This window comes from Oncorhynchus gorbuscha, linkage group LG01 (assembly GCF_021184085.1).
Source record: "Oncorhynchus gorbuscha isolate QuinsamMale2020 ecotype Even-year linkage group LG01, OgorEven_v1.0, whole genome shotgun sequence".
Classification (NCBI taxonomy): domain Eukaryota; kingdom Metazoa; phylum Chordata; class Actinopteri; order Salmoniformes; family Salmonidae; genus Oncorhynchus; species Oncorhynchus gorbuscha.
Genome location: NC_060173.1, coordinates 75253819 through 75269739, shown reverse-complemented (window position 1 = coordinate 75269739; position 15921 = coordinate 75253819). Strand labels below are relative to the sequence as shown.

At 46.1% G+C, this 15921-nt stretch overlaps 1 protein-coding gene across 3 annotated transcripts in view; it reads left to right on the top strand.

Annotated features, from left to right (window-relative positions):
- LOC124042050 (kalirin-like) overlaps positions 1 to 15921 on the top strand; it is a 297232-nt gene that overhangs the window by 172903 nt on the left and 108408 nt on the right. For all 3 annotated transcript variants that reach the window (XM_046360354.1, XM_046360336.1, XM_046360344.1), the window contains exons 12-14: positions 3916 to 4085; positions 8250 to 8424; positions 11627 to 11822. In XM_046360354.1, the coding sequence (XP_046216310.1) occupies positions 3916 to 4085; positions 8250 to 8424; positions 11627 to 11822 (541 nt within the window). The remainder of the gene's footprint in view (positions 1 to 3915; positions 4086 to 8249; positions 8425 to 11626; positions 11823 to 15921) is intronic.

The window sequence follows — 15921 nt, the reverse complement described above, 5'->3', positions numbered from 1 at the left end:
AAATTGTACACTAGGGAATAGGATGCCATTTGGGAAGCAGGATCGGTTTCTACATTAATCATGGATGTGGCCTTGGCTTTCAGGATAACACTCAAACTCTAGGAGTCTTATCTCAGGCCATTCTTGGCATACGTTTGTTTGCATCTTCAAGCTCTCAAAGCCCCTTAAAGCCAAAACAGTTTTCTCTGTTCTATCAGAGTCCAACAACGATTCATGGTCTACATCCCAAATACCTATTACATTGTGCACTACTTTTGACTAGAGGCAAAAGTAGTCCATTAGGTAGGGAATAAGGTGCTATTTGGGATGCAGCCCTGAGCTGTCCAAGTGGAGGCCACTCCTTAGGGACAAGTGGCCCATTGGGTCACTGTTAACAGGCATGTTCTGTGTGACCGCTACTTCATATCCAGCTCTGGTGTCCCACGGCATTACCACTTCCCTTTGCTTAACTCCAATAAAAATATCTACTGTTGACTGCCAGAGTGATCCCACAGATCCCATCATCATCCATAAGCAATCTACCATACTGGATCATGTAGCCGCGAGCCAGCCAGTCAATTACTCCAACCAAATAGGCTTTGCAAAAGATTAGGGAGTAGCTGTTGGAAATAGTACAAGGTGGAGACTTAGGCTTAAAAAAAGTAGCAAAGTTTAATATCGGCTGTATACATGCCCCGTAAAATGAGCCATTTTCAAATCATTGCCATTTTGACCACTATATTTCCTCAGTCTGAACGTTTCCTTTCCCATCACTGAGACTGCGCCGCTACGATCCTTCATCAATCACTCTCCCTAGTCACCCTCTGCGCCACGCTGTGTGACTCCTAAAGCCACATCCCCACTGTCTCTCATAGATCACCGTAACATCACAAAATCAGGTTGAAGGTACAGTATAGCCATTTGTAGAGGGGAGATGGTAGACACCTTTATTCATTTTATAGCACACTACTTTTGACCAAGGATATGGGCTATAGTAGTGCACTATATAGGGAATAGGGTGCCATTTGGGATGCATACAGTATGTCACTGGAGAGAGATGACATTCCTGGAATACAATTTGTCTGTTAGTGTTTTTTTGTTTTGTTATAACTTATCGTATCATTGTACTTGTACGGTACATTGTATCTGATGATTCAATGATTCTTTCAACCTCACTTTCAACCTCACTGCCATGCTTTCAACCTCACTGCCATGCTTTCTCCCTCACTGCCATGCTTTCTCCCTCACTGCCATGCTTTCTCCCTCACTGCCATGCTTTCAACCTCACTGCCATGCTTTCTCCCTCACTGTCATGCTTTCAATCTCACTGCCATGCTTTCAACCTCACTGCCATGCTTTCTCCCTCACTGTCATGCTTTCAATCTCACTGCCATGCTTTCAACCGCACTGCCATGCTTTCTCCCGCACTGCCATGCTTTCTCCCTCACTGCCATGCTTTCTCCCTCACTGCCATGCTTTCTCCCTCACTGCCATGCTTTCTCCCTCACTGCCATGCTTTCTCCCTCAGTGCCATGCTTTCTCCCTCACTGCCATGCTTTCTCCCTCACTGCCATGCTTTCTCCCTCACTGCCATGCTTTCTCCCTCACTGCCATGCTTTCTCCCTCACTGCCATGCTTTCAACCTCACTGCCATGCTTTTTCTCCCTCACCGCCATGCTTTCTCCCTCACTGCCATGCTTTCAACCTCACTGCCATGCTTTCTCCCTCACTGCCATGCTTTTTCTCCCTCACTTCCGTGCTCTTGTTGTAGTGCCCTCAATCTTCCAATTATCTATTGATGAACACTTTTTAAAATGTAATTTAACTAGGCAAGTCAGCCAAGAGCCAATTCTTATTTTACAATGACGCCCTACCCCGGCCAAACCCTCCCCTAACCCGGATGACGCCCTATGGGACTCCCGATTACGGCCGGTTGTGTTACAGCCCAGCATCGAACCAGGGTCATGCAGACATGCAGTGCCTTAGACCGTTGCGCCACTTGGGAGTCACTTAGCAATCAGTAAATCCAAGCATCGTTTTATGGCTGGCTTCACTACAGTTGAACTGAAGTTATTTTCATGGCAAAAATTATTTAACTCTAGATACGAGAAACTTAAATGAGTGAAACGAATTTCCAACATATGCATGCACGTGCACGCGCACACACACACATACACACAGACTTCTCTGATAGTGTGAAAAGGGCAGAGCAGCATCACGATTACCATAATGTCCTATGAATATGCGTTTGACGAACAGCAGGCCTGGCAGACCACAGCTATGCCCACAAAGGGTTTATGTAAATTAAGAACATCAACAGTGCATCGCAGTAGAGCTCTAACCAACGACTAACAGTGAGAGAGCCCTGCATCCCAAATTACACCCTATTCCCTATATAGTGCACTACTTTTGACCAGAACCTTAAGGGCCCTGGTCAAAAGGAGTCTACCATATAGGGAATAGGGTGCCATTTGGGACGCGCTCAACGTCTTGCCAAGCTAGCATGTGTGGACGGATGCTGAAAAGATGACAAAGCAGATGCTGAACTTTGCGGTTCATTTCCCCCTTAACACAATCAAACATCTCCTGCCAATTTACTCGGATTATGCTTCAGGTGTTGTGTGTAATTGTATTTCAAGCTCCTGTTCCCTAACTGAAATATTAAAGTGCCGGTTAATCTTTCTCTGTGAAAAATCAGTATAGCTTGAAGAATGGAAGTCTATTTTAGGTGCGTTTGGGGAGCAGTTTGCTAATTGTGGAGATGGAAATGCATTTTCTTCCCCGCTGTCAAACAATTCTAAAGAATTCTAAAGAGCAAGATGTGCTGCGTATGTATTGTGCATATGAAGAAAAGACCTGAAGTTAGTCTGTTTTGACTAAGCAATTGCATTACTTTGACATAGTGGTTCAGTTGTCCTCAACATTGCACATGTTGTATCTGTTGACACGCTTTCCCACAAGGTGTGGGTATGTTGTGTACTGTAGTGTTAAATCTCTCTCTCTATCTCTGTCTCTGTCTCTCTCGCCCTCACTCTTTCTCCATCCAACCCTCCTCCCTTGCCTCGCTCTCCCCCCTCTTCCTCCAACCCTCCTCCCTCCCGTCTCTCCAACCTTTCTCCCTTCCTCTCTCTCATTTTCAATTCAAGTCAAGGGCTTTATTGTCATGGGAAACATATGTTAACATTGCCAAAGCAAATGAAGTAGATAATAAACAAAAGTGAAATACAATAAATAAAACAATAAAAGTGAACAGTAAACATGACACTCACAGAAGTTCTGAAAGAATAAAGACATGTTAAATGTCATATTATGTCTATATACAGTGTTGCAACGATGTGCAAATAGTTAAAGTACGAAAGGGAAAATAAATAAACATCAATATGGGATGTATTTACAGTGGTGTTTGTTCTTCACTGGTTGCCCTTTTCTTGTGGCAACAGGTCACAAATCTTGCTGCTGTGATGGCACACTGTGGCATTTCACCCAGTAGATATGGGAGTTCATCAAAATTGAGTTTGTTTTCAAATTCATTGTGGATCGGTGTAATCTGAGGGAAATATGTGTCTCTAATATGGTCATACGTTTGGCAGGAGCTCAGTGTCCACCTCACTTTGTGGGCAGTGTGCACATAGCCTGTCTTCTCTTGAGAGCCAGGTCTGCCTACGGCGGCCTTTCTCAATAGCAAGGCTATGCTCACTGAGTCTGTACATCGTCAAAGTTTTCCTTAAGTTTGGGTCAGTCACAGTGGTCAGGTATTCGGCCACTGTGTACTCTCTGTTTAGGGCCAAATAGCATTCTGGTTTGGTCTGTTCTCTTGTTAATTCTTTCCAGTTTGTCAAGAACACATCTTTTTATTTTCTCGTGATTTGGTTGGGTCTAGTTGTGTTGCTGTCTCTCTCTCTCTCATCCGTCTCTCTCACCTTCCCTTCCCTCCAGTTGTGGACGTGGATGGAGGATCTCCAGAAGGAGCTGTTGGAGGAGGTGTGTTCAGACTCGGTGGAGTCTGTCCAGGAGCTCATCAAGCAGTTCCAGCAGCAGCAGACGGCCACGCTGGAGGCTACGCTCAACGTCATCAAGGAGGGAGAGGACCTCATCCAGCAGCTCAGGTCAGTACGGATCTTGGATCAGTTGAGCCTTTTAACCACTACTGGTTAAGGTTTGGATTGGGGAAGGGGATGCTGATCCTAGAAACTTCCCCCCGGAATGTGTTACAGCCCAGCAGGGAGCTGTGGGACTGATCATACATCATCTGAGTATGGGTGCTGATCTAAGAATGTTGGAATAGACTCCCATTCAAGTTGAAAATCAGATGTAATTGGCCAAACACCACAGGAAGTATACTTTTAATTTGAGTTTGATTGACCGGAAGTCGAATTGAATTCTGTGCAATTCAAAGAAATTCCACCCAGTCATAGAACATGAGAGTTTAATTGAATCTGACAGGTCACACTTTCAGATAACAAAGAATAAAGCACTTTTTCTACCTTTATTTAACTTGGCAAGTCAGTTAAGAACAAATTCTTATTTTGATTGACGGCGTAGGAACAGTGGGTTAACTGCTTTGTCCAGGGGCAGAATGACAGATTTGTACCTTGTCAGCTCAGGGATTCAATCGTGCAACCTTTGGGTTACTGGTCTAACGCTCTAACCACTAGTTTACCTGCCACCCCAGGTAGCCTTGTATGTTTTATGTACAAGATGTACTGTATATTTGTATAGACTACACCTAATATAGAATAGAATAGGCATTTGAATTTCATTGAATTTCACTGAATTGTATTGTATTTCCTTTCATTCAAATTCAAATTGCAATTCTGTATTCGGTTTACTACTTCAATTCAAATTCGATTCATATTCAGGAATTGAATTGGAATTTATGAGGCATTCTCAAATCAGTTCTGAATTAAGCCCAACCCTGGTGTAAGAGTACACGGACAGGGGGAACCTGATCCTAAATGATCACCCTGAGAAACTTTATGAATGGCCCAGATCTAGGAACAGTTTTGCCTTTCACATCGTAATGAAGAAGATTACACGGACAAAGGGTTACCTGATCCTAGATCAGCACTCGATTTATGAAATACTGTACTGTATTGTCAAGAGTGATGGAAATATAACGCCATCTCACTGCAGTCATCAAAACACACTCACTTGTTTCATGGGCTTCGGGTCCTTGCGTAGGAGAGAGGGTCAAGGGGGTCAGACCGTTAGACTTATACACAATAAGTTCAATACTACATGGTGACCGGTGTTACATGGTGATAGGTGTTCCCGAGCGGCACAGCTGTCTAAGGCACTACAGACCCTGGTTCAATCCCGGGCTGTACCACAAAGTGCCGTGACCAGGTCCACTCCAAGGGCAGGTGCGTTAAAGTGCCTTTACAATGAGGAGAATTGGGTTATTCCGTTTCTGACATATTTTACATTTACATTTACATTTAAGTCATTTAGCAGACGCTCTTATCCAGAGCGACTTACAAATTGGTGCATTCACCTTATGACATCCAGTGGAACAGCCACTTTACAATAGTGCATCTAAATCTTTTAAGGGGGGGGTGAGAAGGATTACTTTATCCTATCCTAGGTATTCCTTAAAGAGGTGGGGTTTCAGGTGTCTCCGGAAGGTGGTGATTGACTCCGCTGTCCTGGCGTCGTGAGGGAGGTTGTTCCACCATTGGGGGGGCCAGAGCAGCGAACAGTTTTGACTGGGCTGAGCGGGAACTGTACTTCCTCAGTGGTAGGGAGGCGAGCAGGCCAGAGGTGGATGAACGCAGTGCCCTTGTTTGGGTGTAGGGCCTGATCAGAGCCTGGAGGTACTGAGGTGCCGTTCCCCTCACAGCTCCGTAGGCAAGCACCATGGTCTTGTAGCGGATGCGAGCTTCAACTGGAAGCCAGTGGAGGGAGCGGAGGAGCGGGGTGACGTGAGAGAACTTGGGAAGGTTGAACACCAGACGTGCTGCGGCGTTCTGGATGAGTTGTAGGGGTTTAATGGCACAGGCAGGGAGCCCAGCCAACAGCGAGTTGCAGTAATCCAGACGGGAGATGACAAGTGCCTGGATTAGGACCTGCGCCGCTTCCTGTGTGAGGCAGGGTCGTACTCTGCGGATGTTGTAGAGCATGAACCTACAGGAACGGGCCACCGCCTTGATGTTAGTTGAGAACGACAGGGTGTTGTCCAGGATCACGCCAAGGTTCTTGGCGCTCTGGGAGGAGGACACAATGGAGTTGTCAACCGTGATGGCGAGATCATGGAACGAGCAGTCGTTCCCCGGGAGGAAGAGCAGCTCCGTCTTGCCGAGGTTCAGCTTGAGGTGGTGATCCGTCATCCACACTGATATGTCTGCCAGACATGCAGAGATGCGATTCGCCACCTGGTCATCAGAAGGGGGAAAGGAGAAGATTAATTGTGTGTCGTCTGCATAGCAATGATAGGAGAGACCATGTGAGGTTATGACAGAGCCAAGTGACTTGGTGTATAGCGAGAATAGGAGAGGGCCTAGAACAGAGCCCTGGGGGACACCAGTGGTGAGAGCGCGTGGTGAGGAGACAGATTCTCGCCACGCCACCTGGTAGGAGCGACCTGTCAGGTAGGACGCCAATCCAAGCGTGGGCCGCGCCGGAGATGCCCAACTCGGAGAGGGTGGAGAGGAGGATCTGATGGTTCACAGTATCGAAGGCAGCCGATAGGTCTAGAAGGATGAGAGCAGAGGAGAGAGAGTTAGCTTTAGCAGTGCGGAGCGCCTCCGTGATACAGAGAAGAGCAGTCTCAGTTGAATGACTAGTCTTGAAACCTGACTGATTTGGATCAAGAAGGTCATTCTGAGAGAGATAGCGGGAGAGCTGGCCAAGGACGGCACGTTCAAGAGTTTTGGAGAGAAAAGAAAGAAGGGATACTGGTCTGTAGTTGTTGACATCGGAGGGATCGAGTGTAGGTTTTTTCAGAAGGGGTGCAACTCTCGCTCTCTTGAAGACGGAAGGGACGTAGCCAGCGGTCAGGGATGAGTTGATGAGCGAGGTGAGGTAAGGGAGAAGGTCTCCGGAAATGGTCTGGAGAAGAGAGGAGGGGATAGGGTCGAGCGGGCAGGTTGTTGCGCGGCCGGCCGTCACAAGACGCGAGATTTCATCTGGAGAGAGAGGGGAGAAAGAGGTCAGAGCACAGGGTAGGGCAGTGTGAGCAGAACCAGCGGTGTCGTTTGACTTAGCAAACGAGGATCGGATGTCGTCGACCTTCTTTTCAAAATGGTTGACGAAGTCATCTGTAGAGAGGGAGGAGGGGGGGGGGGATTCAGGAGGGAGGAGAAGGTGGCAAAGAGCTTCCTAGGGTTAGAGGCAGATGCTTGGAATTCAGAGTGGTAGAAAGTGGCTTTAGCAGCGGAGACAGAGGAGGAAAATGTAGAGAGGAGGGAGTGAAAGGATGCCAGGTCCACAGGGAGGCGAGTTTTCCTCCATTTCCGCTCGGCTGCCCGGAGCCCTGTTCTGTGAGCTCGCAATGAGTCGTCGAGCCACGTAGTGGGAGGGGAGGACCGAGCCGGCCTGGAGGATAGGGGACATAGAGAGTCAAAGGATGCAGAAAGGGAGGAGAGGAGGGTTGAGGAGGCAGAATCAGGAGATAGGTTGGAGAAGGTTTGAGCACTAGCGCCACTAGGAGCCCTGGTCAAAAGGTATTGCGCAATAAAGGGAATAGGTTGCCATTTGAGTTGCTCCCTTAGTACTACCCATCTCACAGCTCAGGGTCTCTCTCTCTCTCTCTCTCTCTCTCTCTCTCTCTCTCTCTCTCTCTCTCTCTCTCTCTCTCTCTCTCTCTCTCTCTCTCTCTCTCTCTCTCTCTCTGTCTCTGTCTCTGTCTCTCTCTCTCTCTCTGTCTCTGTCTCTGTACTTTATTGACATGAAAAGTTAGCAACTTACATTGTCAACACAAGCAAAGCAATAACCCCAGAAATAATAACAATCCCAATGGCTTTATTGGCATTGGAAACATATCTTAACATTGCCAAAGCAAGTGAAGTAGATAATAAACTAAAGTGAAATAAACAATAAAAATGAACCGTGAACATGACACTCAGAATTTCCAAAAGAATAAAGACATTTCAAATGTCATATTATGTCTATATATGTTGTTGTAACGATGGGCAAATAGTTAAAGTACAAAAGGGAAAATAAATAAACATAAATATGGGATGTATTTACAATGGTGTTTGTTCTTCACTGGTTGCCCTTTTCTTGTGGCAACAGGTCACAAATCTTGCTGCTGTCTCTCTCTCCTCCTCCAGGGACGCTGCCATGTCCACCAACAAGATGCCCCACAACAGCTCCATCGCCCACATTGAGAGTGTCCTGCAGCAGCTGGACGAGGCCCAGGGCCAGATGGAGGAGCTGTTCCATGAGAGGAAGATCAAGCTTGACATCTTCCTGCAGCTACGCATTTTTGAGCAGTACACCATCGAGGTGAGGCACCAGAGGCTGGTGGGTGGGGGTCAAGGGAAAGGAGCGGGAGAGGGGGGACGGTCTGTGCGTGGGGGTGGCTGGGTGTGTGCCAACGGCGGTGCTGTTTAAGATCAGGGAGGACGATTATTTTTTTTATGAGCATGGCCTTATTTTTATTACACATTTTTCCCGATACCCATCATAAGGTTGCTACAACCTACAAATTACAGTTTACGACGGAGGTGCACAGGTCAGGAGAAAAATGTGAGTTGACAGACAGTGACACATTCAATACCGCCTTGCACGCTCTTGCCTGCATCTAGCTGATCTAGGGTGTAAACACTAGTCCAAACAGTTGCAAACCGAGAGTTTCTAATGGACAAATTTAGGTAGGTTTATCCCCGTTTCGTTCTGTTTTCTTCCGTTTTAAGAAACGTTTTTCAACAGAATCGGCGGAGTGAATACACCCCTGATCCCCGCATCGTTCACTTTCATAGCAGCCACCAACAAACACGATCACTTTGCTCGTTGTATAATTCCTTCTCGCATCTATGCGCTCTCCTCCTCTCAGCTTTTCCCTTCGTTTGTGGACTTCATTGTACAACACAACAGGCAAAAAAACCTATCCAAGCCAAACTGTCATTTAATTTCATAACCACTAACCCCAACACACAGCCTACATCGTTATCACCATATTAGCTAACATCATAGTCAACATAGCTACTCGAACTAATGCACTAGTAGACCCGCTACAATCATGCAGTCCAGTGTACAGCATGTAGTTTAGCAGATACACTGGTGGGTACTGGTGGCAATAAATTAAAACAAGCAAAAGTTTCACTTGACTTGGAAGAGTTCCAGTGTTGGATAGCCATAGTCATCTAGCTAACCTAGAATCCCTCTCTGTTTTCAGCCGGTTGTATGAGTAGGAGAAACTAACTAGCTGCATTCGCTAGATAAGTCAGTGAAAGTGGAAAAAAATTCAACTAACTATAAACTCAGCAAAAAAAAGAAACGTCCTCTCACTGTCAACTGCATTTATTTTCAGCAAACTTAACGTGTGTAAGTATTTGTATGAGCATAGCAAGATTCAACAACTGAGACATGGCTGGTGGCATTGTCATGCTGGAGGGTCATGTCAGGATGAGCCTGCAGGAAGGGTAGCAGATGAGGGAGGAGGATGTCTTCTCTGTAACGCACAGCGTTGAGATTGCCTGCAATGACAACGAGCTCAGTCCAATGATGCTGTGACACACAGCCCCCAGACCATGACGTACCCTCCACCTCCAAATCGATCCCGCTCCTGAGTACAGGCCTCGGTGTAACGCTCATTCCTTCGGCAATAAACGCGAATCAGACCTTCACCCATGGTGAGACAAAACCGCGACTCGTCAGTGAAGGTCCAGCGACAGTGGGTTTGTGCCCGTAGGCAACGTTGTTGTCATGTCTGGTGAGGACCTGCCTTACAACAGGCCTACAAGCCCTCAGTCCAGCCTCTCTCAGCCTATTGCAGACGGTCTGAGCACTGATGTAGGGATTGTGCATTCCTGGTGTAACTCGGCAGTTGTTATTGCCATCCTGTACCTGTTCCGTAGGTGTGATCTTTGGATGTACCGATCCTGTGCAGGTGTTGTTACACGTGGTCTGCCACTGCGAGGACGATCAGCTGTCCGTCCTGTCTCCCTGTAGCGCTGTCTTAGGCGTCTCACAGTACTGACATGGCAATTTATTGACCTGGCCACATCTGCAGTTCTCATGCCTCCTTGCAGAATGCCTAAGGCACGTTCACACAGATGAGCAGAGACCTTGGGCATCTTTCTTTTGGTGTTTTTCAGAGTCAGTAGAAAGGCCTCTTTCGTGTCCTACGTTTTCATAACTGTGACCTTAATTGCCTACCATCTGTAAGCTGTTAGTGTCTTAACGACCATTCCACAGGTGCATGTTCATTAATTGTTTATACTTCATTGAGCAAGCATGGGAAGCATGCTTAAACCCTTTACAATGAAGATCTGTGAAGTTATTTCGATTTTTACGAATTTTTACAGGGTCATGATTAATTTTTTTGCTGAGTTTAGCTAGCCCCTTCTCTCTTTTTCTCTCTCTCTCTCTCTTGCTTCTCCTTCATTGTTGAAGAAGAAATTAAGTTGTTCCTAGCTAGCTGTAGCTTATGCTCTAAGTACTAGATTTATTCGCTGATCCTATGATTGGGTGGACAACAAGAGTTCTGATAGGTTGGAGGACATCCTCTGGAAGTTGTCATAATTACTGTGTAAGTTTACAGAAGGGGGTGAGAACCATGAGCCTCCTAGGTTTTGTATTGAAGTCAATGTACCCAGAGGAGGACAGAAGCTAGCTGTCCTCTGGCTACACCATGGTGCTACCCTACAGAGTGCTGTTGAGGCTACTGTAGACCTTCATTGCAAAACAGTGTGTTTTAATCAATTATTTGGTGACATGAGTATATTTAGTATAGTTTTATCTGAAAATTATAACTTTTTAAATATTACAATATTTGTATTTTTCTGAAATTCACTGAAGATGGTCCTCCCCTTTCTCTTATGAGGAGCCTCCACTGGTGTCTACGTGTGTGTACGTGCATACGTACGTGTGTGTGCTTGTTTAAACGTGTGCGTGTGTGTGTGTGTATGCGCATGAGAATGTGTTCGTGTGTTTGTGAGATGGCATCTGCTGGCCACACAGTAATCTAATGATATTAGCATAAGGCTTGGAGAGACCTAATGTCAGTTGACTTTGATAGATAACTGTCTATGTAGTCCCTGATGAGGACTGGGCCTCCACTGAACTGCAGTGTGGAGCAGTGTTGCTCTTTGGTATGTCCTAGGCTGAGACGTGCCGTGAATTACCAATGGATGTATCTAGGCTCTTACAGTTTCAGAAAAACATGGCATTATACCACAGTGAATAAAAGAAAGACTACCAGTGGAACTTAAATGACTACAGTAGTAATTCACTTGGGGGGGGATTATTACCCAATGCTGTCATGAAGAACAATAATACTGGGATATAGCTACTATCCATGTAATGTACTGTATGTCCAGTGGAATAGTTTTGTTTGGTATAGCTTCATCTTTCACAGTATCATCTGAACTGCACATAACTACTTAATTCCATAATCGATAACACTCTGTCTCAGTGTGAGTACCTTGGCGCATCCAGGTGCAACAATAACATCATTAAACTTGCCTGGCTGACCTCCCTGCAGGTGACGGCGGAGCTGGACTCGTGGAACGAGGACCTGCTGCGCCAGGTGAACGACTTCAACTCGGAGGACCTGAACCTGGCCGAGCAGCGGCTGCAGCGCCACACGGAGCGCAAGCTGGCCATGAACAACATGACCTTCGAGGTGATGCAGCAGGGACAGGACCTGCACCAGTACATCATGGAAGTCCAGGCCTCAGGTGAGAGATACTGAGACCAGACTGGAGCCGGTTACGAGGGAGGGAGGGAGGGAGGGAGGGAGTGTACATAATTTGAATAGTGTAAACCCTGTTACCGAGATTTACCACCCAAAACCACTCCCTTTTCCCAGGAGATAAGTAACTGCGAGAAGCTGGTAAATTATAATAAATTATTTATATGAACAGCATGACGTGAAATGGAACTATTACATTATATGTGATGTCTAAATCTGGCCTCTCTAAGGCCTCTGCATGATGAATCATCAACGCACAGGGTGAGGACAGACCGCCCATCTCAGTATGGAGCTCAGTTCACAATGTATGTAGACCTATCATCTCATCATGGTAACTCTTGTGACAGATAGGCCTGCATTATCTTCAGCATAGTCCATGCTACAGTTATATAAATTCCGAATGCGCGTCTATTTTACCCACCTCTTATCTGTCTTTCGGGTCACCGTATTTTTTAATCGTAAAGGCTTTACCTTTTTAAATTGAAGCTGCAGAGTTTTAAAACAGGCTATCAATCGAATATCGTTGCTTTAAATCAGTGCACGCGTGAACTCTCGACAGTCTTTCTCTCTCTCCATCCACTCCATTCTAATTGCATCCAAAATAGATAATCCTGTTCGATATTGATATATAAACATAGCCCTGTATATAGATGTTCTGGCCTACCTCTTTAATACATACAGTAATACATCCAATGCAGTATTATCCTTTTATGTATCTAATTAATGATGGGTTGTGCATAATAAGCTTCGAACTTATGACCTCTGTCTCTTGCCCAATACACACGCAGCTGTGCTCCGCTGGCCTCTCATTACTAAACGCTCCTGAGCTCTTGGAGTCCCATGCAGGAAAAGCTCGACTAGAATAGCTTGCCGGACATTTATTTTATTTGTGCTTTTTTTTTTACGCCAATAGACTATTCGAAGAGGGACGCAAACTCTTGTTGGCTGAATGTTAAATAAAGCAGCCAAATAGAACTCACGGGTCGTTTGAAAGAAGAGCGAACGAGCGATGGCGGTAGGCTATAGGAGTTATTTATTCAGACCCATAACCATTCAATCTTTGTGAAGAGAAGTGAAAGCCTTCTGCATCTCATTTTTGTCCTATATTATTCAAGGATGACATTAGAATGATAAGATAAGGACAACTAAACTTATTTCATTCAACTGTTGAAAGCGAGGAAGGAATGAAGCAACAATAGAGAGAGGAAGAGAGGAGGTAGGCTAAGAATATTTGGGGCATATGCGTGTGTATGTGTCAGCCTACTGTATATGTGTCAGCCGACATAAGGTATATATGCGTCAGCCTACTAATTATACAAATAGGCCCTAATTAAATTTCTAAATGACAATCAAATTAGCTATTTTATACTTGTAACTTTTTAGGCTGCATGTGCTGCACCAGAATCACATGTTCTCTCCCCGCTTTATCATGGTTTCAACAGTCCGTATGATACAATACAGTACAGTAATACAGTTCACACTAAAACAGATTCGCCTACTGGAGCTGGTTTCATTTATTTACCCAAGAGAACATATAGCTGGCTACATCTATGGGCTTTTTTTCTGTTGTGCGTAATGTGCTGTAGCCTATATCGTGTTTGTGTTGGATAACGGCACAGTCATTTGTTTTTTCGGGGGGTTGGGATCATTAAATGACTTTAATGCAGTGCTCATCATTTCTTTTTTTATGGATGGCTCATCAGGCTCAGGTTGCATCAGGCTAGATCAAAGCTCTAATCAAATCCAGACATATGCCTATTTACAGTATATATACTTTCTAATGCTTATAACACTTCCCGGTGTTATGTTTATGTCTTGGGTGGCTGGAGTCTTTGACCATTTTTAAGGCCTTCCTTTTTTTTTTTAGGTTGAAGCATTTCTCCTTTAACTTTCTTTTTTCTTTTTGTATTTTGTGTTTTTAACTCCATTTACAAACTTTTACATACGAACAAGAACTTACAGACGCACACACATTGATTACATCTCATCTGCCCAGAATCGCAAGCTCACACCCCCATCCCTCGTGCCTGGCCACACCCCCATCCCTCGTGCCTGGCCACACCCCCATCCCTCGTGCCTGGCCACACCCCCATCCCTCGTGCCTGGCCACACCCCCATCCCTCGTGCCTGGCCACACCCCCATCCCTCGTGCCTGGCCACACCCCCATCCCTCGTGCCTGGCCACACCCCCATCCCTCGTGCCTGGCCACACCCCCATCCCTCGTGCCTGGCCACACCCCCATCCCTCGTGCCTGGCCACACCCCCATCCCTCGTGCCTGGCCACACCCCCATCCCTCGTGCCTGGCCACACCCCCATCCCTCGTGCCTGGCCACACCCCCATCCCTCGTGCCTGGCCACACCCCCATCCCTCGTGCCTGGCCACACCCCCATCCCTCGTGCCTGGCCACACCCCCATCCCTAGTGCCTGCATGATTGTTTGCCACTAGGCCTTAAATTGTATCAATTTGTTTTTCTCGGTCGCCCGTGCTATTTCAATGTTTTAATAATAAATCACTCGATTTTTCCAGTCTGTTGATGGTGGGTTGATTGATTTCCAAGTTTTTAGTATATACATATTTCAAGTTTTAAGTATACGTTTTTTCAAGATGAGTGATGAGAAGAGAATCGTCCAGTCCATTGGGTATCTCACTACACCCCCATATGCCATGTCTTGAAATATGCAGATTAAAAGTATGTTTACATTGTAATACTTCTGACAGCCACCTTTCTAGCGGAGGTCCAGCCTTTTCTAACACAGGTGCATTTTTTGTCTTGAAGGCCCAAAAACTGTCCCATTTCTTCCCTTCAGGCTCCCATTATTAGCCAAACAATGATCATTCTGCACAACAACAAAAAAACGATATAGACATTCCGGCTAGGCTAAAAATGAAAAAGCCCATCTGAAATTTGCCAGTCTGTTTCTGGCTGTAAGACTCCTATTGTGTTTGCGGGTTCAGAGATTGGGACAGGAGCATTGATGTGACTGAGAATGTGCTGCCCTGCCAACTGAGAGAGAGCAGAGGTCACCTGACTTGGGCCAAGTAGAAGGAGTTGATAGGTAGGATGGGGTAGAGGGAGGCAGCATCAGAGGTGCTGGGTCGAATCTGGAATTAACCATCTGGAGAGAGAGGAGTCAGGAATTAGGTTAAAAAAGCATGGCTTTCCTTCTCCCTCAGCACAATCCTCTTACCCTCCCCACTGCACTGCATGGGGCTTAATACGAGGCCTGAGCTGCATCGCAAATTGTACTCTGTTCCCTATATAATACACTACTTTTGACCAGAGCCCTATGAGCCCGGGTCAAAAGTAGTGCACTTTATATGGAATGGAGTGCCATTTGGGACGCGCCCACACCACCTCCCCATAGCCCCCATCACACACACCAGAGGGGTGAGGAGCATCCACCATGCCAGCCATCACTCTGTGCCAAGAGGGGGGAGGAAGGGGAGGGAGGGGGGTGGAGCTGAAATCTGGGCCACCCTCGTGTGCCCTTCATGGACTGTGTGGACTGTGACATCCCCCTCAGTCGGGACCAATGGAGACTTAAGCCCTCCAAAGGTTTGTGCTGGGCTCTAGACAATATTTCAGGATGGGAGGTTAAAATAGCCAGCTGTACTAGTGTCACATTTTATAGTGTGCATTTACAGTATGGACAGTTTCATTGCAGGTTTTTGGAGTGGTGCTCCTCCTAGCTCAGGTCAAACGTTGTGCATTATAGGGAATAGGGTTCCATTTGGGATAGACTTGATAACCCCGGGGTTTAGGGGTAATCACAGTCATTATTTAATTACATTGAAGGGAAGTGTTGTCTTTTTAAGTAGGGTGATTTAATTTGTTAATTGAGAAGGAACACGGCAGATTGAAATGGAGAAGAACTGGTGGACTAGCGCCACCTAGTGCTACAGTTTATAACACATCCTTCATATATACCACAAAGGGTCTGCAGCCACTCCTATTGCCCAGTGATAGGGTGAACACTCAAACCAATCCAATACAATTTGGTCTTAGCGTTCAGGCTCTGCTGACAGGAACAAGAGCAGAACCTTTAAAACCCGACAACCTGAATAGGCTAACTTATGGAAT